Raw genomic sequence first — 23,794 nt, forward strand, 5'->3', positions numbered from 1 at the left:
TGGCCTCAGCGATCTGCCCGTCTCAGCCTCCCAAAGTGGTGGGATTAAAGGCATAAGCCACCACACCCAGCCTTGATTTTATCTCTTATAGCTCTTTTAACCCAAACATTCCCCTTCTGTTTCTTTTTTTTCTTAAAAATCAATTTAATTGAGATATAATTTTTTCCAGGAATGCAAGGTTGGTTCAACACCTGAAATCCAATCAATGTAACACATCACATTTGTAAAATAAAGGAGAAAATCATATGATCGTTTCAATAGGTGTAGAAATAGCATTTGACAAAATTTAGTACCTATTTATGTAAAAATCTTTCAATAAATTAGGAAGAAAAGTGAACTTCTTCTGACAAAAAAAAAAATCTATGAAAAACCTACAGCTAACATTGCACTTAATGGTGAAAGACTGAATGAATCCTCTGCCCTAAGATCATGAACAGGGCAAGGATAACTACTTTTACCAATTCTATTCAACATTCTACTGGGGATACTGACCATTGCAATAAGGCAAGAAAAAAAGGTACAAAGGTAGTAAAGGGGAAAGTAAAACTGTTTCTATTCATAGACAACATTGCTGTCTACCTAGAAAATCCTAAGGTATTTACGAAAACCTACTAGAGTCAATAAGTGAATTTAACAAGGTTGCAGAATATGAATCTAATTTACAAAAATTGATTTTATATGCCAGCAACAATTGGAAAATAAAAATATCATTTATGATAGCATCAAAAAATTAAAATTCTTAGAAGTAAATTTGATGGAAGATAGGCAAAACTTGCACACTCAAATCCATAAAACATTGCTCAGACATCTGAACCATGATGGATCTCTTGGCACCTCCACTGAAATTGAAGACTTACCCTAATTTGATGATTACACACTGTATACACGGATCAAAATATCACATGTACCCCCCAAAATATGTATAACTAAGATATATCAGTGAAAAATACAAAAAAAGAAAAAAAAGAAATTGAGGACTTTTATACCACCTATCAAAGATGTCTCAACCTACCAAGTCTTCCTCTCCACCGAATGGAAGACTTAGGCCTTTGCCCAGGCACAGGCCTCCACCTGGCCAGTCATCCAAGGTGTCCAATAAAATAGTCATCTCAGAGCTGGACCCTGGAGTACCCATACCTGTGACCCCAAAAACTCTATCTCTTAAAACAAACAAACAAACAAACAAAAACCTCTCTGGCTGTTGGGGAGGAAATGTTGGAGGGGCAACTAGGGTAACCGGGGGAACCAGCAAAGAGACTTAAGTAAGAAATTATAATGGTCTGAGTAAGAGAAGATGGTGGCCCTGTGTGGAGGAAGTGGAGGTGGAGAGAAAGGGGCAGACTTGATATATTTAGAAGATATGAATGTTTTTGGGTGAGGTGGCTCACACCTGTAATCCCAGCATTTTGGGAGGCAGAGGTGGGTCGATCACCTGAGGTCAGGAGTTCAAGACCAGCCTGGCCAACATGGTGAAACTTGTCTCTATTTAAAATACAAAAATTAGCCTGGTGTGGTGGCGGGCCTGTAGTCCCAGCTATTCAGGAGGCTGAGGCAGGAGAATCGCTTGAACCCAGGAGGCGGAGGCTGCAGTGACGGTGCCACTGTACTCCAGCCTGGGTGACAGAGCAAGACTCCAAATAAAAATTAAAAAAAAAAAAAAGAAGAAGGTATGAGTGTCTCAGATCCCAGTGCCTTTATTTCTCCACCTGCTCAGGCCTAGGTGCTGCTTTGTTTTTAGGAATGCCACCAAGATCACTTACCTAGAAGGTGCAAAGGCTCCTGGAGGACCCCTGACCTAGGTGTGGGCAGGGGGTAAGATGAAAGTCAAAGGCCATGGTGCCCCAGCCTCAGGTGGGGGAATCCCTTTGGGCCACGCCCCACTTTGGCCCTCAGCACTGCTCTGCAGGGTGAGGGCCAGAGCAGGGTGAAAGGTCCACCTGGCAGATGGAGGGGTACAGGCAGAATATGGCTCATTCAGAAGCTGGCCAGTCCTCCCTCACCTTGGTCTCTGCCTCTGGGCAACCACTCACCTTGCTGTTGGTGGCAGGAGGGTGGGGGTGGGGGGCAGGGTGCTGCTGGCAGTTTGGGCCCCTGTTTTCTTCTCAGGAGAGCTGTGACCTCACTGTCCCTCATGTCACTGGTGCATGTGAGTTAGGAAGGGTCTGTCCCCTAGGCTAGAACCATTTCTGTGGCAGGGAGTAAAGGTCCCAGCAGCCTGTGACCCTGGGACTGTGACCTCAGTTCAGCTCAGGCTGGAGCTAAAGCAGAGGATTTGGGCCAGAGCTTCAGACACTGGATTCTAGCTCTGCTCTGCCACTCACATGCTGTGTGGCCTTGGGAAAGATACACCGTCTCTCTGTGCGGCAGGTTTCTGCCCATACCATGGAGATAACAATCACAGGTACTCCATACAGGGTAGTCGTGAAGGTGAAAACAGAATGCTTGCTCTTTCCAGGGCAGCCCTACCAATGAGAAAACAGGCTGCAGTGGGGAGTGACCGCCCCAAGGCCACACGACTGCTGCAAGGATGTCATTTTGTGGGCGTTCCTCAGTTGCCTCCTGCTAGTGTGGAAGGCCCAGAGACTCCACGAGACCCCCAGCTGGTCCTGTGAGAGGGCCGAGGGGTGCCAGTTGTGATACCGCCTCCCAGCTGGAAGGGGCCTCAAGCCACCCATGCGCACCCAGCCCCACGTGGCTCACCAGGGGCCCCTTTGCCATCAAGGGCCACATCCCAGGTTTAGGTGTCAGAGAACTAAGGGGCTTAAGAGAGAACTGAGCTGTGGCTTTATTTGTGAATTGGTTTGATCCTTTTTTCCTTCTAGAAGGACTCACAGCTACTGTTGCTTGCCACGGGCTTGAGGGGGTGGTGGGGGCTGGCTGGCAGAGGGGCTGAGAGTGGATGGTGATTAAAAGGAGCACTGACTCCAGGGTAGCGGCTGGGCAAGGATGGGGCTCCCACCTCCCCCAGGTTCAGAGCCGGCTGAGGACCGGGAGTCCTTCCCCCTGGGGTCAGTGCTCACGATGGAGCAACTGCCTCGGATGGGGTCCCAGGACTTGCTCTTTTACTGGGGCTGTGGTTGCAGTGAATAGGGCTTTGGAGCCGGCAGACCACGTTGGGAAATTCCTGATGTAGAGAAGCTTTTGAAGGCAGGCCTGGGTCACAACTCCCAGCTGCTTTTTACAAGCAAGAGACTTCTCCTCTCTGAACCTCAACCTTCCCTCCTGTCTAGTGGGTTCGCAGCCAGACAGTCTTTTACTCACTGCTTACTGGGTGCCCTCTAGAGTCTGGGCAGGTGCCAGGCTCTGAGAAGACAGGCCAGCAATGAGCCCTGGCCTAAGGGATGAAAGCCGGGCCTTCCCGCGCCGGCTCACCTCGGGTTTCCCATCCTTACTCGGCTTCCGGAGGCTACGGCGGGGAGGGAGGGGCTCTGGGGGCTGCAGAAGGCCCAGGCTGCCGGCACCAGATAGAGGTGAGCACAAAGCTCCCTACGCCAGTGGAACTTTTATCCCGGCTCCCACCTCGAAGCGTCTGAATGCTTCCCCAGGGCCAGGAGGCAAGTCTCTCGAAGGACGGCTGCGGCCACCCTGCGCCCCTGAGTTACATGGGTCGTAGCCACTGCCGCCCTCCTTGGCGCCTCCAGCCCGCGGGCCAGGGCCAGGAGCCGCGAGCCGCCTGCGTCCCCGCCGGCGCGCCCCTGGGAGGGTGAGCCGGCGCCGGGCCCAGGCGGGGACCGGGTGGGAGGCGCGGGGAGGTGGGGACGAGGCCGGGCGAGGCGGGCCCCGCCCATCTGCAGGTGGCTGTGAACGCTGAGCGGCTCCAGGCGGGGGCCGGGCCCGGGGGCGGGGTCTGTGGCGCGCGTCCTCCCCACTTGTCCCCGGTCACCGGCCCTGCCCCCGGGCCCTGTGCTTATAACCTGGGATGCGCACCCCTGCCAGTCCTGCTCTGCCGCCTGCCACCGCTGCCCGAGCCCGGTAAGGAGCCCTCGGCCCCTCTCGCTGCTCACTCCCTAGCCGAGAGCACACCCTTCCCGGGCCCAGCCGAGGACGGGGAGGAGACGCGCGCTCCGGGGCTCGCGGAGGCAGAGGGCGGACCCCGATAGCCACTCGCCGGGGACTGGGACCGAGGCAGGAGGGAAGGGGCTCCCGATGCTCAAACGCCTGGCACCGGATTCCAGATTCCTGGAGCCTGGGGGACGCGGCGGGGGCGCGAGTCTCCGGGGTTCGAAGAGCGGGTCGGGTTATTTGTTCCCTGCGCAGCCGGGTCCTTTCTGGACTCCTTCTCGGATCCGGCTTCCTCTGTGTGGTGAAGCCCCCACATGGAGACCTGGGGAGTCCAGAGCGTGTGGTGGGGCTCCCGATTCTCTCTCCCTCTCTCGGACTCGCCGTCTGTCTCCACCTCTATTTCTCTGCGTAAAACCAGGATTCCAGCCCCTCTGGGGCTTGGACGTATCGCTTTCCCCGCAGCCTCAGTTTACCCTGGACAGATGGGCATGGTGGCCCTGGCTCCCTTCCCTGCAGGGAGCGGCAGCCACCCGGCCCTCCCCGGTGGGGCTGGCGGCCTCGCGGCGGGGTTTCCTGCTGGCCTGGGCTGGGCTCTGTGGGAGGAGCCGTGCCAGGAATATCTTCTATCCGGGCTGCTGTTGCCTTTGGCCCCTGGGCGGCTGCGCCCTCCAGGGAGGCAGGGTCATTGTGAAAGAGAGGAAACTCCTCTCCCAGGCGGCCAGGGCTGTTCCTGAGGAGGGCTGGCCTGGCCTCAGTATTCTTCTCTGAGAAGTGGAGAGTCCACTCCCGGGCAGCCGGGTCAGGCTGCAGGTCTCAGGGCAGGAACAGACCTGTTCTCTCCCCAGGGGTAGATCAAGACCTAGGGGACCTGGGCTTTGATCCTCCCGCTCCCAGCAAGCACACCCAGTGATGGGGAGAGCTGGTGAGGCCTTGGCTCAGCCTCCAGATTCCCAAGCTTCCTTTTCATTTTCTTTTCTTTCTAAAAATTTATCAGAGATGTGGACTCGTCATGTTGCCCAGGCTGGCCTCGAGCTCCTGGGCTCAAGCCATCCTCCTCCCTCTGGCCTCCTAAAGTGCTGGGATTACAGGCTCGAGCCACCCGAGGCGCCTGGCCCCCAAGCTTCGGTCTGTTAGAGCTGGCTGGGGCTGAGGGCTCAGGAAACATTTAAAGATAGTGTGAGGCTGCTAAGGGGTCTGTAGACTGTTGGGCGCTGGGCCTGGGTCCAATTGCCCAATAACTGTGCCTGGGGTTAGGTTCTGATGAGAGGGATGGAGAAGCAGCCACACGGACTGGGAAGCTTGGCTAGGAGCAGGAACTGGAGGCGTCTCCATTCCAAACTCCCTCTCCTGCCCAGACACCTTAGGCCCAGGGCCTAGGGCGGGAAGTTTGGGGGTGGGGGCGGGGCCCTGTCCTGGCGGGGCCATCTGTGCACCATGCTGAGAAGTAATTCTGGTTCTGCTCTGTGTGGGTGGATCAAGTGAATGAATAGTGACTCCTGCCTGCTGAGCGCCTGGCTGGTGCTGGGGCAGGCACGTGGTGAGAGGGAAGGGGAGGCCCCACTCTCAGCACAGTCTCCATTCCTGTGCTTGGGAAGCAGGCTTAGGGCCGCAGGAGACTTGGGGTGGAGCCAGGCCCGGAACCGCCTGCTGCACAAGTGCTTCCCCCTTCCAACTCGGGCCCATCTCATCTTTGGCCCGTGGGTGCTGGGAGGCCAGCCAGGTCAACCAGATGCCTCATCTGGGCACTGACTACACAGCCCCCGAAGTCTGTGGGGCCCACAGATGGCTTGCCTGTGGGCACCAGGCACCCATGTGGAAAGAAGTGACTTCGCTGGAATTCAGAGTCTAAGGCTCTGATTTCTGATGTAGCTTTGGGCAAAGTTGATCTTCCAGGGCGTGGCTCCCTCCCCAGACTTGGGGTAGACCAGGCACCCATAGGCACTTTGATATGAGTTTAATGAACGAATGAATTAATGCGCCCTTCTTCCATCACCAAAGACAAACCGAGCTCAACTGAGTTAGAATGTCAGAGGGGGGTTGCAGGGGAACCTTCCATGGGGCAGTAGGCCTGAGCTGTAGCACACAGGCTCTCCAGAGAAATAGTGGGCAGGTTGGCCATGAGTCACTGGGGGGCTGGTTTTCTGGAACATGTGTAGAGTCAAGGGGAGATCTGAGGTCTCCTAGGAGCCAGGGAGTGTAAGGCCCAGTGCAGGGAAGAGCAAGTGGCCTGCAGTCAGGCTGGGTTTGAAGCCACTGGCTTGTGACCTCGGCTAGCCGCTTAGCCTCTGCCTCTTCCTCTCTAAATAGGTGGTTATGGTAGTCTCCACCTTGAGATGACGCACCTGTGACTCTGAACTTAGTAGCTGCTCTTTTTGTCATTCCAGCTCTGACGTTTTCAAGTAGCACGAGTTTTCCTTAGTGTCAAGTGAGCACCCAGGCTGGCCTGTTTGCTGGAAGCAGGACAGATGGCTGTGGCTGGGGCCACAGAGAATGCCATCCCAATGAAAGCCAGGTGGCTCTGGTACCTTGACGCGAGGCCACCTTCTCTCCTCCCAGGTGTCTCTTCTGGTGAAGGAGGGCTGGAGGGCAGTGGGCACTTGCCAGGGAGCTGGAAAAACCTGCCGTAGCCGGCTCTTTCTGGGGTATGTGGTGGGGGTGGAGCTGGGACTAGGGGAGGCTGCAATCAGCCAGGAACTGCCTGCCAGGCACAGCTCCCAGGAAGAAAGCCCAAAGTCCTGGAGGGTCAGAACCCAGAGGGCTGTTAGGTTGTACAGATGGGGAAATTGAGGCTTAGCAAGCCAGGAACTTGGCTGAGGTCAGCCATGGCAGTGGTGCACAGACCATAGTGGGCACATGCTTGGTGCCCAGCTCTGGGCTCCATCCCCCAGCATCTCACCCAATCCTTACAGTTGCCCTGTGGGGAGCAGGCTGTTTGCACCCCTATTTTGCAGCTGAGCTGTTATGCTAAAGAGCTGAAGCCACTCAAACCCGTGTCTGGTGGACTTGACCTCTGTGCTTTGCCTGGAGTGAGCACTCACTGGATTGCAGCTGTGGTTCCTTCTCTCCCTGTCACTTCCTCCCCGACTTCAAGCCCTCAGTTTCATTTAGTTTTTGCCTCAGGCTGCAAATGCAGCTTAGGGACCTGGGGAGGCTGAGGGAGGGGGGTGCCCCACCCGCTGCTGGGAGGGCAGGAGCAACGCTGCTGTCTGATTGCATCATTTTCCCAAGCCCATCTGCCCAGCTCATTTCTCTGCATGCATACACAGGCCCCAACACCCACACACATGTGCATGCACACAGGTACACATGTGCAAGCCCAAACACATCACACACATGCATGCACACACATTGTGTACTCTCAGGTACGCACTCCTGGGTGCACATAGGTGCGCGCGCGCGCACACACACACACACACACGCTGTCTCAGGTACACACGCCAGGTCCATGCATTGCTTCACACTGACCAGCCCCAGAGGCCGAGGGCCTCAGAGCCCACACCTGCACAGATACAACCTGGCAGGCAGGAGGGGCTCACTGGTTTCTTTTGGTTTATTTAAGACAGAGTTTCACTCTGTCACCCAGGCTGGAGTGTGGTGGCACGATCTTGGCTCACTGCAACCTTTACCTCCCGGGTTCAAGCGATTCTCGTTACCTCCCGAGTAGCTGGGACTACAGGTGCGTGCCACCACACTCAGCTAATTTTTGTATTTTTAATAGAAACGGGGTTTTGCCATGTTGGCCAGGCTGGTCTGGAACTCCTGACCTCAAGTGATCCTCCCACCTCGGCCGTCCAAAGTGCTGGGATTACAGGCGTGAGCCACTGCTCCCAGCCATGACAGCATGTGTAGGACTCCCCAGCTTCAGGGCACCCCAGCCCTCTTTTTGTGGTGAGGAGTTGACCTCCAGAGAGTAGAACTAGCAGCATTGTTCTAAGTGTCTGCCACAGGCATCTTGGAGATGGTCCCTGTTTCCATGGAGCTCGTAGTGGGGGAGAGGGCAGTTAGAATACAGCATGATGGCCGGATGTGGTGGCCCGTGCCTGGAATCCCAGCACTTTGAGAGGCTGAGGCAGGCAGATCGCTTGAGTCCAGGAGTTCAAGACCAGCCTGGGCAATGTGGTGAAACCCCATCTCTACAAAAAACACAAAGATTAGGCAGGTGTGGTGGCATGTGCCTGTAGTCCCAGCTACTTGGGGGTGGTGGCACTGAGCTGGGGTGGGAGAATCCTTTCAGCCCAGGAGGTCGAGGCTGTGGTGAGCTGAGATTGCATCACTGCACTCCAGCCTAGGTGACAGAATGAGACCGTGTCTTAAAAAAAAAGAAAAAAAAGATACAGCTCTGATGGGCAGGAGGCATGGTGGGTCACTGAGGCGATGCAGGTGAATTAGCTGTTTCTGTGGAGCTGCCCCTCCCTGCTTCTGTGGAGCTGCCCCTCTTGGCCCCAGCTGCCTCTGGGAAGGGGCAGGAGCAGGGGTGACTCTCAGAGCTGGGTGAATCTTGGGTCAGCATCATCAGATCACACTTGCCCAGGACTTCCCTTCCTTGAGTCTCCGGTGGTGGTCTTGTACCTATGAGCAGTGGGTTAAGGAGCCGAGCTGATCTGAGTTTGAGTCCTGGCTCTTCTGCCTACCAGTCAAACAAGACGCAGGGCAAGTTCCTTAGCCCAAGCCTCAGTTTTCCTGCCTCTAAAATGAAGAGAACCCCAAATGGAAGGGCTTGGCCTAAGACGGACATGTCCATTCCCTTGATTGTGGGGTTGATGTCACAGGCGCATCCGCATGCCGAAACTTGCTAAATTGGACACAAAAAAATATGTGATTATTTTTGTAGTTGATGAGTGTGCTGATTGGGTATTCTCGTGTGTGTGTGAGGTGCCACCCTCAAACTTTGTTATGATGTTGGCACATTACCCATCTGATATTAAAAAAATGCAATTTATGATATGTCAAGTAGACCTCAATAGAGCTGTTTTAAAACATACAACAGAATTTCCCCCAACCCAACCACACCACCCGCACCATCACACACAAACAGGGGTAGGCTTCCACACATTTCCTAAATGCCTTCTGGAGCAGGGGGCAGGGGGCAGGAGGCAGGAGGCAGGACAGGTGGCTCTGGGGCTCCTGGGCCTCCTCGGCTCAGTGAGGCTGCTCACAGGAGATTGGGTGGCCAGGAAGTAAGGTTTAGGGCCTCTGGGCCGGCCCGGGCTACCTTCAGGCAGCTGAGTAGCTTTGCTTTTGCAGAGTAGTTCACTGCACTGTGAAGACAGATTCCAGACGCCGGGAACTCACGCCTCCAATCCCAGGTATTGCCCACCTTAAGTCCTGCCTGCCTCCCTTCCTCCCTCCTTCCCTCCATCTTGCATGGCCAATTGCCTGGCTGCAGTTGCCATGGATACCACCTGCTGGCTCCAGGGTTAGGGCCTGCTGAGTCACCAGCAACTCAGGGGCAGGGGGTTGAATGCCCAGTAGGGATGTTGTGGGCACCGACCAGAACCATCTCCTCTGCCCCAGCTGCATGGCCCATGAGGTGTTTCCCCTTCTAAGTCCAAAGGGCAGCACAGGCCTGTGAGCCCCGGCTGACTGGCAGGTGGGACTGTGCAACATGCAGGGGACTGAATTCTCACGTGACGGAGCTCCAAAGTCCACCTGGCTACACGGCCGGGCTCTGCAGCACAGGCCAGGAGGCCTGGGAAAGCCACTTCTGCTCCCCGAGCTTACAGGTGCATGGACAGTGCTCAGGATAGCCATGCCTGCCCCACTGCAATGGTGATGGCTGGGTGTTCCCTTCTGGGTTCCGCTTCCCCAATAGTGTCTATTAAAGACCCTGTTTGGGCCGGGCGCGGTGGCTCACGCTTGTAATCCCAGCACTTTGGGAGGCCAAGGCGGGCGGATCACGAGGTCAGGAGATCGAGACCACGGTGAAACCCTGTCTCTACTAAAAATACAAAAAAATTAGCCGGGCGTGGTGGCGGGCGCCTGTAGTCCCAGCTACTCGGAGAGGCTGAGGCAGGAGAATGGCGTGAACCCAGGAGGCGGAGCTTGCAGTGAGCCGAGATTGCGCCACTGCACTCCAGCCTGGGCGACAGAACGAGACTCCGTCTCAAAAAAAAAAAAAAAAAAAAGACCCTGTTTGACTCTGACCTTGTGACGTTGGTCAGACTCCGGTGGAAACATTCCCATGCAGAGCAAACATGCCCTGTACACTCAGGAAATGCGGGATGCTGGGGCCAGGTGTCCATGGAGGCTAGAACCAGTAGGCCTGGGCCCACATCTGCCCCTGCTGCTTGTTGATCAGATGACCTTGGGCAGGTGACCTCGTCTCTCTAACCCTGGTTTCCTGTTCAGCAAACTGGACACAGTAAAGGCACCCAAGCCCAGGGCCACAGGAGGCATGTGGGAGGTGGCGGGCAGGGCGAGCCCAAGGGCAGCCCAGGATTCAGGGAGAGCCCTCAGGGAAGAAGCATTGCTGCAAAGACCAGGAGACAGGAGGCCGTGGCGACTTTGGGAGGCTGCATTGTGGCAGAGGGTGGGGCAGGATGGGAGACCGCAGCCACTTCCCGGCTGCAGAGGGCCTGGCTGCAGAGAGCCCGCTTGCCCATCTGTCCCCCCGGGAAGGGCCGCTGGTTGCAGAGGTCTTAGGCCTCTGCCTATCTATTGCCTTCCCTCCCTGGGCTTCAGTTTCTCTACCTGCACACTGGGGGAAGTTGGTCTCTGAGCCCCTCCGAACTGGGCATTGGCAGAGTTGAATTCAGAGGCGCTCACATTTGGAGACACGATGTCTAAAATTCCAGCCCGTGAAGGTTCCATGGGGTTCCAGGTAGGAGAGGGACTGGGGCTGGGTGCCTGCCCCACAGCATCCTGCTCCACCTGCAGGTGGGCGGCGGCACTGCATGCTGGGGAAGCACGGATTCCTGTGCCCTCTGTGACCTTGAGCCTGCCACTGACCTCTCTGAGCCCTGCTGTCTTCCTCCCCAATAGGAATGACAACTCCTACTTCATGAGGTTGTAGTGGGGGCTCTGCGGCACAGGGAGATCCAGCTGAGGCTCCCAGGGCCCTGCCTGGTGCTTGGCAAGGAGCAGTTCTGACGGGGGATGTGTCAGCTGCCAGAAGCTCAGAGCCAAGGCCCTCCAACATCTCCTGCCTGCGTGCATTCTTCACGTCCTGGCCTTGGGCCAAACTGCTCAGCCTCAGCCGCCTTCCCTCGCTGCTGGGGGATCAGGTCCAAGAGATGCCTCTCCCCGACCAGCCTAGGACTGCAGTCAGCATTCCCAGGCCCCAGTGTGGTCTGTGGGGCTGTGTGCAGAGTGTGCGAGGTCAGGGTCCCCGGGGGTGGCAGGCGCTGAAGGTGAACATCCTGTTCCCGACCTCCAGTGGCAGCTTGCCCGGGAGACAAGGCTGCCGAGGCCAAGGTCGGGGCTGGGCCGTCTGCAGGGGCTGGTGGGGGGCACTGGCTGTCTCAGGGTCACTCAGGTTCTTCCTCGACTCCCGCCAGACGCAATGTCCAGCAAAGGCTCCGTGGTTCTGGCCTACAGTGGCGGCCTGGACACCTCGTGCATCCTCGTGTGGCTGAAGGAACAAGGCTATGACGTCATTGCCTATCTGGTGAGGAAGCGACCTGGGTGTCTGTCTTCCTGTGTGTCCCGCAGCCTGTCCTGTCTGCCCCCTGCCAGCCTCTGTCCGAGTTGTCACCCTGTCTACTCACTGTCACTCATTCAAGCCTGGCCTCTTCTCTCTAAGCCTGTTCTGAACTGGAACTAGGAAAATAGCTTCTTGTTATACTGCCTCACTTTCTCCATCTGCAAATTGGCCATCCTTGAGATGCCTTCCAGAGCCAGGTGATGGGGGCATGGGGAGGGCACAGAAGTGAACTTGGCAGTGCTGCTGGCTCAGCCTGCTTGCAGAGAGGCAGTGGGCTGGGACCTGCTGCCAGCCCTGGGAAGGCACACAGTTTTCCCATCTCCAGAGTACTCTGTCAGCCTGCAGTAATTCAGCAAAGATTGTGAAATCCTGAGCTGGAAGGACCCTGGGGGATCACCTGGTTCTGGGAAATAGGGGGATCACCTGGATGGGAAATAGGTCACAGGTGATGGGTTATGTGTGACGCCACTTCCCCATCCAGGGCCCATAGGAGTCATCCCTCTCAAACCAGCTCCTCTTCGACTGAACCTGGCCACAGCTCTGAGTCCTTCTCTGTGTGGCTGTGCTATTCAGGACTCTTGGGTGCAAATTTTAGAAACTCAACTCAAACCAACTTATGCAAAAAGGAAAGGGAAAAGACAATTCTTGGCTCACACAACTGAGAAGTCCAGGGGTAGGATGGCTTCAGGCAGGGCTGGATCCAAGTGCTTCTAAGATCTGTCTCCAATTCTACTTGGCTTCATTCTTGGCCTCTCCACAGGGCAGGCAAGGCTCATGGTCACCCTCATAGCCCACCTTTCCCAAAAAGGAGGGCTTACCCCCAGTAGGGCCCATGGGGACCCACCATGCATTAGTTACTATGGCTGTATCATGGGGTGCGAGGCTTGGGCCATGAGCCTACTCCTACAGTGGGCGGGATTTGTTTCTCCCCATCCCTGTGGAATGGGGTCCACCCAGGAAAGAAGGTGAGGCTGGTCTCTGGGCAGACAAAACTTAGCTCTTGCCAAAAGTGGCTTGTTTGCTGGCATATTGGCATGTTTAACTGCGCCCAATGCCCTTGTCATTCGGGTTGGGGAAAGTGAGGCCCAGGGGAAGAAATACTTTGCTCACAGTCACCTGGTGGGTGACAGCACAGCTTTGAGGGGCTGCAAAGAGCCCAGGGTGTACCCATCTCACTGTAGGCAGCAAAGCGTGGCAATCAGAGCTGGAGCTGGGCGTGTATAGACCCGTGGGCTACCACCTGGGGGATTTTAAAGCTGAATGTGATTCAAATAAGCACCTGCAGCTGGGCTTTGGCAAGATTGCAGGGTCTGGTGAGCAGAATGAAGGGAGCGAGAGCTGAGGCCAGGATCTGGGCAGCAGGCCGGAGTCCAGGCAGCAGGAAACACGGCAGTGTCTAGACAGGGGCTGTCGGACCCCGAGGTCAGGGCACCGGCCACAGGGACGGAGCTGGAATTTCTTGAGCACGGGCTTCTCTGCCTCCCAACTCTCAGCTGCCTTAGGATGGCCAAGGCGTGGCCTTTGACTAGGGAGGAGAGCTGGAGGCTAGGAAGGCCCTGACAAGCTAATCTTTGCACTGGCTGAGAAAGAGTTTTCTGGAAAAGACAGATGAGTTTCAGGAGAACCCTAGACCTTCCAGCAACGACAGCAAATGGTTGTCTCCCAGCAGCCTGTGTGGCCAGGGCCAGGCTCAGCCAGTGCTCCAACCCATGGAAGCCACCGGCCGTCACCACGCTGCAATCCAGCTTCCAATCTCACCTCCTGGAAGAATCTCACCTCTCCACGCCTTGGGCTTTGTCCTTTTTCCTTCTTACTGTGACTTGGCCATGGAATGGAAGCTGTCTCTGTAGCAGGGGGTGGGGGGCTGCTGTATGTGGACGCTGCGACCCCAGGGCTCCCCCCAGGGGCTGACGGAGCCTCTCTGCTTCTGCTCCTCAGGCCAACATTGGCCAGAAGGAAGACTTCGAGGAAGCCAGGAAGAAGGCACTGAAGCTTGGGGCTAAAAAGGTACCAGGCGGGAGGCAGGGGTTTGGGCTGGGAGTGGGGCGGTGATGTGGAGGGCAGTGGTGGATGCTCCTGCCCCAGGGATCCCATCGCTTCCAATGTGTCTTCTTGCTTCTAAGAGTATGAGATCATCTTGCTCTCAGGTGTGTGAACTCTCTTGTTTTTCTGCCTCCCCCACGCCCTCTTCCACCCACCCACCTTCCCATCCAGGTGGAGTGTCTCTTCCTCACCCACCTACCTTCCCTTCTCTTTTATCTCTCTGTCCATCTATGCACCCACTCACCCTCTTTTATTTCTGTTTATCCACTCATCCACATATCCATCCATCATTCATCCCTCCGTTAGCTATCCATCCATCCGTCCATTCGGCCATCCATCCATGCATCCATCACCATCTACCCATGCATCCATCCATCCATTCATCCATCATCTATCCATCCATCCATCCCATTATCCATTCACCCATCCATCCCTTCATTATCCATCCATCCATCCACATATCCATCTGTCATTAATCCCTCCATTGTCTATCCAGCCACTCATCCAGCCAGCCAGCCATTCATCTACCCATCCCCCATCCATCCATCCATCCATTCTTCATCCATCCACCGTTTATCCATCCATCCATCTGTCATCCATCATCCATCCATCTGTTCATCACCCCCCTACCTGTCCTTCCCTCTTTTATCTCTCTGTCTACCCATTCTTCCATTCATTCAACAGAATCAGAAAACTCCAACTGAGTCCGGTGCATTGATTGTGAATCTAGGCATGTGGCAGGCAGACCCCTGTCCCATACGAGGCATTTATGGTGAACAGGGTCATCAGGACCCCTGCTCGCATGTGCTCACTCCCCATGGAGAAGCCCTTGCCAATTGTGCCCCTTCATTTGGGGGAGTGAGCAGGGGACATAGCAGGGATGAAGTGCAAGGCCACCAGCCCACCTGCAGGGTCAGAGCTGATCCCCTCTGTGGGGTGCTTCTGCGGGGTTGCCAGGGTAATTAGCATGTTAAAATGAACACGTGAGGGAGTGGATGCCCCAGTCCCAAGTCACCTACTGGCCACAGGCCTGGAACTAGAATGTCCCTCCTTGGTTCTGTGTCTCCCGAGTGCTGGAGAGCAGAGGGGTTGTCTGAGCAGTAGCCCAGGAAGGGGAGAAGGAGCCCTGAGTGTTGAAGATTCGAGTGCGCTTTCAGCAGCGCGGGAGCAGGGCTTTGTGCACGGCTTCCGCTTTTGTCCTTTACTCTAGATGAGCAGTTCTCAAACCTTTTGGTCTTGGGAACCCTCTACACTCTAATTTACGTGGCATTTTTAATGTTTATTTTCTTGCATATGACATTAGGATGGGCCAGGCGCAGTGGCTCACGCCTGTAATCCCAGCACTTTGGGAGGCTGAGGTGGGCGGATCACCTGAGGTCAGGAGTTCAAGACCAGCCTGGCCAACATGGTGAAACCCCGTCTCTACTAAAAATAGGAAAATTAGCTGGGCATGATGGTGGGCGCCTGTAATCCCAGCTGCTTGGGAGGCTGAGGCAGGAGAATCGCTTGAACCCAGGAGGCGGAGGTTGCAGTGAGCCGAAATCATGCCATTGCACTGCAGCCTGGGCAACAACAGCGAAACTCCATCTCAGAAAAAAGCAACCAACCAAACAAACACAAAAACACTTTTATCCTAATGTTTTTATATATCCTTAGTCCCAATTGCTTTCTTTTCTTTGCCTTTTTATTTCATTTTTTAAAAGGATTTTTTCAAAATAATTATAGACACAGGAAGTTGCAAAAGCAGTACCAAGAATTTCTCGACTCTTAAAAATTATTGAAGGAGTTGGCTGGGTGCAGTGGCTCACCCTTGTAATCCTAGCACTTTGGGAGGCTGAAGTGGGCAGATCTCTTGAGGTCAGGAGTTTGAGACCAGCCTGGCCAACCAGCCTGGTTTCTTTAGTAGAGAAACCCCACATGCCTGTAGTCCCAGCCACTCGGGAGGCTGAGGCAGGAGAATCACTTGAACCCAGAAGGCAGAGGTTGCAGTGAGCCAAGAAAAAAAAAAAAATTACTGAAGGCCTTAGAGAGCTTTTGTGGATTACATCTGTTGATATTTATCAAATTAGAAAAAAAAGCTGAAATGTTTTCAATGAACAGTTCATGTTAACATAAGTAACATTATACTTATGAAAAATAACTATTTTCTCAAACAAAAAATTTTAGTTAAGAATCTTATTGGCTTCCATTTTTTGCAAATCTCTGTAATGTCTGGCTTGACAGAAAACAGATGGATTCTTGTAGCGGTTTTCTGCATTCACCTGTGTTTTTTGTTCGTTTGTTTGTTTTTCTTTTTTAGCCTCCCAGGGCTTCCTCACTATGTGAGGCCTTGTTTTATTGAAGTTTATGAAGAAAACTGGGCAACACAGCGAGATCCCATCTCTACAGAAAATAAAAAACTTAGCCGGGCGTGGTAGCACATGCCCGTAGTCCCAGCTACTCAAGAGGCTGAGGTGGGAGGATTGCTTGAACCCAGGAGGTTGAGGCTGCAGTGAGCTAGGATCACATCACTGCACTCCAGTCTGGGTGACAGAGAAAGACCCTGTCTCAAAAAAAAAACAAACAAAGTTTTCACTCAGCGTGTCCCTGAAAAGTCACTGGGAGCCCCTGGGGGCCTACATTTCAAGAACCATTCATCTAGATCGGGGTTTCTCAGTCCTGGCACTGTTTCCGTGTGGCTGGCCGTCCTGTGCAGGGGAGGATTTTAGCAGCCTTTACCCACAGATGCCAGAATTACCCCCACCTGGTAGTTGTGGCAACCAAAAGTATCTCCAGATATTTCCAAATGCCTCCCCTACTCCCACCCCCCACAGGGACAAACTGTCTCTGGTTGGGAACTACTGCTGTGAGATCTTAGGTGACAACTAAGTTTCGTCTTGTTGGGGCAGATTTAGAAGCCACATCCAGTTTCACAGAATAGTGCATCAGGAGTGATTAGCAGGCTGGCCGCGGTGGCTCATGCCTGTAATCCCAGCACTTCGGGAGGCCGAGGCAGGTGGTCAGGGGTTCGAGACCAACCTGGCCAACATGGTGAAACCCCGTCTCTACCAAAAATACAAAAATTAGCAGGGCATGGTAGCATGCGCTTGTAATCCCAGCTACTCAGGAGGCTGAGGCAGGGGAGTCAATTGAACCCGGGAGATGGAGGTTGCAGTGAGCCGAGACTGAGCCACTGCACTCCAACCTGGGCAACAGAGCGAAACTTCGACTGAAAAAACAAACAAACAAACAAGCTATTGATTAGCAATGTCTGCCATGAGTGCAGGAGGGAGAGTAACAGTGCAGTGTGCTGGGATTGATGAATGCAGATGCAGAAGAAGAAGCACTAGGTACGGTGGGGGTGGCCCCTTGTAGGTCTCAGCTAGCTGAGGCCCCTGGGGCTCTGTATGCCAGCTGGCCCCTATCCTTGCCGACTTCTTCCTTCTGGGCTCCTCTTCCCGTAGGTATTCATTGAGGATGTCAGCAGGGAGTTTGTGGAGGAGTTCATCTGGCCGGCCATCCAGTCCAGCGCACTGTATGAGGACCGCTACCTCCTGGGCACCTCTCTCGCCAGGCCTTGCATCGCCCGCAAACAAGTGGAAATCGCCCAGCGGGAGGGGGCCAAGTATGTGTCCCACGGCGCCACGGGAAAGGTGAGGCACCTGGGAAGGGCCGGGCAGAGGGAGATGAAGGCGGAGGGACATGGGAAGGAGATGAGCACCCCTCGAGCGGTTTCCTGGTGCGCCTCCGGGGCAGACTTGGTGCAAGGCAGCTACATGGCTTTGTTTAGACTCCAATGAGAAGGGTAACAGCTCGCCCCTGCGCTCCGTGCACTGTGGCACCTGAACGCCCATTCTGAGTCCTCACCTCCACCCTTTGGTGTGGGAGCAGTGTTACCCCATTTGGCAGACTTGCTGCTGAGGCCTGCGGACATTGTCCAAGGTCGCACTGGCCAAGGTCACTGCGTGAGTCCTCCGGGGGACACACAGGAAAGTGTTGAAAACCCCAAGTTGGCAGAGTGGGGTTCAAAGGTGAGCTCTGCTGCTGGCTCGCCGTGTGTCCTCAGCCAGGGCCCTTCCTCCCTTCCTGAACCTCAGTTTCTTCATTTGCAAGATGGGGGTCATGCCCTGTCTTAGTTTCCCAGGGCCAGGGTAACAAAATGTCTCAAACTGGCGGCTTAGAACACAGAACTGTTCTGCCTCACCGTTCTGGAGGCCTGAGGTCCATAGTGAGGGCATGGGCAGGGCCACGCAGCCTCTGAAGGCACCAGGAAGCCTCCGGCTCAGGCCTCTCTCCAGCTTCTGGTGGCCTCTGGTGTCCTTTAGCGTGTGGCTGCGTCACTCCTGTCCTCCCGTCCTCCATCTTCCCAAGCTGTCGTCTTCCTGTATTTTTGCATTGTCTTCCCTCTGCTTGTCTGTTTACCTTCCCCTTGATACAGGAACCCCAGTCTTGGATTGGGGCCCTGCAGTGACCTCATCTTAACTTGGTCACTTCTTTTTTTTTTTTGAGACAAAGTCTCACTCTGTCGCCCAGGCTGGAGTGCAGTGGCTCGATCTCGGCTCACTGCAACCTCTGCCTCTCGGATTGAAGCAATTCTCCTGCCTCAGCCTCCTGAGTAGCTGGGGATTACAGGTGTGTACCCCACCACACCTGGCTAATTTTTTGTATTTTTAGTAGAGACGGGGTTTCACCATGTTGGGCAGGCTGGTCTTGAACTCCTGACCTCAAATGATCCACCAGCCTTGGCCTCCCAAAGCACTGGGATTACAGGCGTGAGCCACCATGCCCAGCCTTAACTTGGTTATTTCTGTCAAGACCACATGAGGCCACATTCAGAGGGACTGGGGTTAGGACTTGAACCCATCATTTCGTGGAAACACAAATCAACCCGTCCCGCACCCCTTCCCTCCGGGCCGTGTGTCCCGGTGCAGACTGCGGGGCCCTCGTGGGGTGCAAGACAGGAAGCCCCCTGCCTGCTGCTCTTCGGAAGGCAGTCCTTGAGAAACCAGATTCCTGACAATGTTGGCAACTGTCAGCCGATGTTTTTATAAAGACCCAAGTCATGAGCTCTCAGTCAGTGGACAGCACGCCAAGAGCCTGGTACAGGAATTGACTGTTTACCAACCCCACAGTCAGAAGGCTTGGAAACTCCCCAGTGATGGGGAGCTCACTACCTCGCCTGCCCGGACTGGTCAGGGTGCTGATGGTGGGAACAGGTCCTGGCTCACTGTGGTGCAGGGACACACACAGCTAAGATGATGATGGAGGAGACACGGTTGATTTGAGGGTGGCCTCGGAGACAGCCACCTACCAGGATGGCAACTGTCATGTCTTTGAAAGTCCAAGTGTTCATTTCTTCACTGGAGCACTGGTTCAGCAAGCTTGCACTGGGTATCTGCTGGGAGTTGGGCGCCGGCTGGCGCTGGCACAGTGCTGAACTTCTTGGGCTCATTGCCTACCCTCAGAGAGCCCATTTCCTGGCAGGAGAAGAGGAAATGGATGTGTGATGAGGAATGCGGGTGGGGCCGGGGGTCTGTGCCAGGGAACTGCGGGGGCAGCAGGCAGGGGCTGAGGATGAGTCTAGAGGAGTGAATCATGGCATGGAAGAGTGTGAGAGGTAGAGGGAACAGCCTGCGCAAGGGCTTAGGGCCAAGAGGTCCTGAAGGGCAGTCTGTCTGGGGCTGTGGAGCAGGAGCTATTGCTGTGGGGGAGGCAATAGGGCCAGGACTGGGCCGAGGCCATGCTGGGAGGTTTGGCTTCATCCTGAGGGCAACCGATTAGCGGCTGGAAGGAGGTCTCAGGTTGGATGGAGGTGGCCAGTGACTCCCCCAGCGAGATGCTGGGGAAGAGACAGGAGAGAACTTCTCACAGACTGCGGCCTTGGTTTTTACTGTCACTCCAGCTGTGGATGACGGGATGGTAGGAAACCAGGCCAGGAGGGTTGGGTGGGCCTGGGCTGTTGGGCAGGACCGTGTGTGTGCTGCCATCTGTGCAAAGGTGGTGGCAGAGGAGAACCCAGAGGATCAGGACTGGGTGACAGAGCGAGACTCTGTCTCAAAAAAAAAAAAAAAAAAGCTCCCGACCCATCTGCCTTAACGGAATGAGCTGGATGGTGAGCTCCCCGTCCCAGGAGGCATACAAACCGAGGGCAGAATTCTGGGAGGGGTCCTGCCCTCAGGTCTTTCCAACGGTACTATTAAGGTTCAGTAGGGCGGCATTCAGGTCTGGTGGAGTGCATGGGTGGGTGGGTGAATGTAGGTGGGTCAGCTCTGGCTCAGGTAGTTCCCGGGTCCATGCGGAGACCCCCACCCCGGACCAGCCCACATTTAGCCTGGAACAGCCTCCCGCAGCCGTGTGCGCCCCTCCTCCATGTGGCCACCAGAGGGCGCCAGAGGCTTGAGTTTGAGGCCTTGAGGGCCGACCAAGGCCGGAGGAGGTGGTGGCACCACCGGGGTCCTCTGTTCCCCACCCTGGTCCTGCAGGGCGTGGTTCTGAGAAGAACGTCCCCCGAGGTAGTGCTGTGGCCGCTCAGGACTTGGGGGCGTCCCTGCATTCACACTCAGAAGACCCAAGAGGGACGGACTCCGGGGATGCCAGGGAGTAGGTGCTACCTGGCACAGCCACCTCTTTCCTGGGGTTGACAGGCAAGGCATACTTCTATGCCTCAGTGTCCCTTTATGACAGTACCCAGGAAACCCCCAACAGCCTCTGGAGACGATTTCCGAGAACTAGGGGTGTGAGTGGGGAACCAGGAAGGTTGGGAGCGAGGTGGATCCAAGGCCTCGGAGGGGCTGGTCCAGCCTTCAGGCATTTACCCCCTGAGTAACCACCCAGCACCACCATCCCATGAGTATCCACCCAGCACCGCCCCGGGCGCCATCACGGGAGATGGAGCAGGCGGAGGCCCTCAGGTCTTTGGGCTCAGGGAAGGTGACAGTGAAATGTCGGGGGGAGCACGCATTGGCCTGGGATGTGAGGGGGAAGGGCATCCTGTTTGCTGGAACCACCTGAGCCCAGCCCTGAAGGCAGAGGCAGAGGCAGCCTCCCTCCCAGCACCCCATCCAGACAGCACCTGGTGCAGAAATTGAGCCGCACTCTCCCCTCCCATGCCCTGCTGCCAGCCCCACCCCTGCCCACCCAGAGAGCTGCACCGAAGCTGGGGTGGCCCTTGTGGGGCTCCTCTCTCCCCCTAGTTTTGGAAGAGGGGCCTGGAAATATGATTCTGAGACTCTGGCCGGGGAGTGAGAGTTTTGTAAATGGCACCATCTGTATGGCTGCCCCAGGGCAGATGGGAGACCCCAGGCCCCCCAGTCCCAGTGGGCCCGTGTTTACATGCATGTTTACACACGTGTGCACAAATATCAGCATGCGGACACTTGTGTGTGAGACACTACATCTCCCTTCTCCCCGGAAAGCTGCCATGAGCTGCCCTGGTGCTGGGGTCTTGGGGTTCAGAAGGAGAAGGACTGGACTGGCCTGCTTGGCTCTTGCCTGAGACGAGGGCAGAGTTTGAACCAAGGAAGTGTTTGTTTGGCCTCTTCGAGGGTCTCTGGCTCCTGAACAGATGGGTGTCCCCATGGCAGCATCTGGATGGGCAGACAGCAGCCCGGCCGTGCCTGGCTGGTGAGGCACAAGCCGTCTTTGTGTTGGGGAAACATGAAGCTATGGGGGGAAAATAGCTGGGCCGTGCAACGTCAGACCGTGCCTTACCGTCTAAAATGAGGCTGTCTTTTAGTTGCTCTGGGAACGGGGCTGGCCGGGGGTCCGCAGGCAAATGTGGCCACCCCCACCTCAGTGTCCTCATTCGTAAGATGGGACTAATAGAACCTGCCTCCTGGGGCTGCTCGAAGGATTCAGTGAGTTAATTATGCATGGAGCTCAGCCCCGCAGCCTGAGTGTGAACTGTTAGGATGAGCGTGTTTGCTGTGTGGCCCTGGGCAAGTAGCTGCACCTCTCTGAGCTTCACTTTCCTCATCCACAAAACAGGGCTAAAAATCCCCCTGGCCCTGGGGGCCTCTCTGAGTGACAGCACATAGTAGGTGCTCACTAAAGGGGCTGCATGGAGGGTGAGTGAGGCCAGCCCAAGGCCTGTGCCGCACACACAGCTCCCAGCTCTGCAGAGAGGCTGAACCCTGGATTCTGTGCCACCTGACGAGAGTCTGGAAAATAGCATGTAATTCCCACCGCTGCCTGGCTGCGCCCATGCAGTTTTCACAGTAGGCAAAAGGTCCCTCTGTCATTTCCACAGCGCTTAAGTCTCCCTCTGGGCTGCCGAGCCCATGGGGAAGCAGGAGACGTGCGCAGCCATTTTCTCTCTGCTGACAGAGCTGGGCTGGCGGATGCCTGCGCTGACCCCGGCCTCCTCCTTGGCATCAGTGTGGACGGTGGTCCCAGCTGTGTCAGGGGTAACGTTCACAGCTCAGTGGGGTGTTGAGGTGTCTCCATTTGCCCACAGAAGAATCAGGCAAGGCAACCTGCCCGAGGGGATGGCTGTGGTGCTGGGGGCCTGGGCTTGGGTCCCAGGCCTGCCCGGGCTGTGTGTCCTTGAACTGGTTCCTTTCCCTTTCTGGGCCTCAGTTTCCCTCTCTGTGCAGAGAAGAGCTGAGGAGCAAAAGGCCCTCAGTAGTCACCTAGTTCCACCTCCTCCCTGAAACCAGCCATTGAAGAGATGCAGAAACTGAGGCTCAGAGAGGTGACAGGGTTCCCAAATGTATGGGTGTGGGGGAGTCCAAGCACCCTGGTGCCCCAGCCCTGAAGTGAGCTTGATTTGGGGCAGGGCAGGGTCAGCAACGTGGGAGCCTTGAGGAAGAGACTATAGTGCGAGCTCTGGGGCCGCAGGAACAGGGCCTGGCTCCCCAGGTCTTGACAGTGGCTGGGCCTCCAGCTCCAAGGGGTCAGATGTGCCCTGCACCAACCCACGTGACGTGTGTGCCCTCTCCTATACTCTGCCATGTCCCCAGACGTGCACATCTCCCTCCTGCCACATGCTCACACATACGCAACCTACACTGCATGACCCCACATGTGTACACGCTCCGCCCCCACCATGGGCTGTCCTTGTCCTCATTTCCTCCCCCAGACTCCAGAACCCCCATCCTGTGGCTCCTGACAGCCCTCTGTTCTGCATTGCAGGGGAACGATCAGGTCCGGTTTGAGCTCACCTGCTACTCGCTGGCCCCCCAGATAAAGGTAGGATGTGGCTCCTCCCCTTAGCGGGGAGCACTGGCAGCTGCAGCACCTGATGGGGAGGAGGGCGCAGGGTTCTGGGAGATTCCACAGGACAGGCACAGAATCTTCTCTGTGGCAGGGGTGCCCATCGGGTGGACAGCCTGCTGGGGAGGCTCCCTTCGCTGGAGCCAGCTCCAGGGGACACACTTTCTCCCCCGCCATTCATTCTTCCCAGAGGGGCTATCCAGGTGCCAGGGCATGGGATAGAAAGTCCCTGCCACTCTTCAGCCACGTCCCTGGCACCCCAGGTGTGGGCAGAGATCGCTCTGGCACCCCAGGTGTGGGCGGGCATGGCTCTGGCACCCCAGGTGCAGGCAGGGATGGCTCTGGCACCCCAGGTGCGGGCGGGGATGGCTCTGAGATGTGGTTGCTGGTGTCTGGGATGCTCAGAGCCCTCCGAGCCCCAGTCAGAGCCCCCAGCTATGCCTGGCTCCTCCCCAGGCTGCCTGTGCCTGGTCCCCAGCATCTCTTGAGCCTTTCCTGGGGTGGGAATCACCAGGATCTCAGGGCATCAACCACCCTGGCCCGTGGTGTGTCACCCAGGCAGGAGGGCACCTGTGGGTATTGCTCAGCCTGCTACTACCACCCCCACCCCTCCAGCTTGACCTTGGACCTGGCCTGTGTCCATGCATGAACGAATGGACACGTTCATTCCTTCACTCGCTAGCTCATCCTTCATCCAGTGTCTACTGAACACCCACTCAGCTCCAGGAGTGCAGTGTGCAGGGCCCAGGGCAGGGCCAAGCAGTGGGAGTTTGATGCACACTGTCGCTGCAAGCTGCCCAATTTTTCTAGTAGCCATATATATAATATATAAATATTTATATATAACACGTATTATATAATACTTTGTATATATATTTATATATTTATATAATATGTAGTATATATAAATGTATA

The 23,794-nt window shown here is 55.7% G+C and overlaps 1 protein-coding gene and 1 non-coding gene across 5 annotated transcripts in view; both read left to right on the forward strand.

Annotated features, from left to right (window-relative positions):
* The first annotated feature begins 3,450 nt into the window (after positions 1 to 3,450).
* ASS1 (argininosuccinate synthase 1) overlaps positions 3,451 to 23,794 on the forward strand; it is a 55,676-nt gene continuing 35,332 nt past the window's right edge. The window contains exons 1-6 of one of the 4 annotated variants that reach the window (XM_032165425.2): positions 3,684 to 3,972; positions 9,247 to 9,308; positions 11,499 to 11,608; positions 13,583 to 13,651; positions 17,131 to 17,319; positions 22,799 to 22,855. In XM_032165425.2, coding sequence (XP_032021316.1) covers positions 3,920 to 3,972; positions 9,247 to 9,308; positions 11,499 to 11,608; positions 13,583 to 13,651; positions 17,131 to 17,319; positions 22,799 to 22,855 — 540 coding nt within the window. In that variant the 5' untranslated portion in view covers positions 3,684 to 3,919. Of the gene's footprint in view, positions 3,471 to 3,683; positions 3,973 to 9,246; positions 9,309 to 11,498; positions 11,609 to 13,582; positions 13,652 to 17,130; positions 17,320 to 22,798; positions 22,856 to 23,794 lie in introns of those variants that run through there. The other 3 variants (XM_058445843.1, XM_058445844.1, XM_032165426.2) reach the window with 3 other exon arrangements.
* LOC116476061 (small nucleolar RNA U13) lies at positions 8,824 to 8,923 on the forward strand. Its single transcript, XR_004250130.1, has one exon. It is a non-coding gene; the product is annotated as a small nucleolar RNA U13 (small nucleolar RNA).

The sequence above is a fragment of the Hylobates moloch genome, unplaced genomic scaffold (genome assembly GCF_009828535.3).
Source record: "Hylobates moloch isolate HMO894 unplaced genomic scaffold, HMol_V3 SCAFFOLD_10, whole genome shotgun sequence".
NCBI lineage: Eukaryota > Metazoa > Chordata > Mammalia > Primates > Hylobatidae > Hylobates > Hylobates moloch.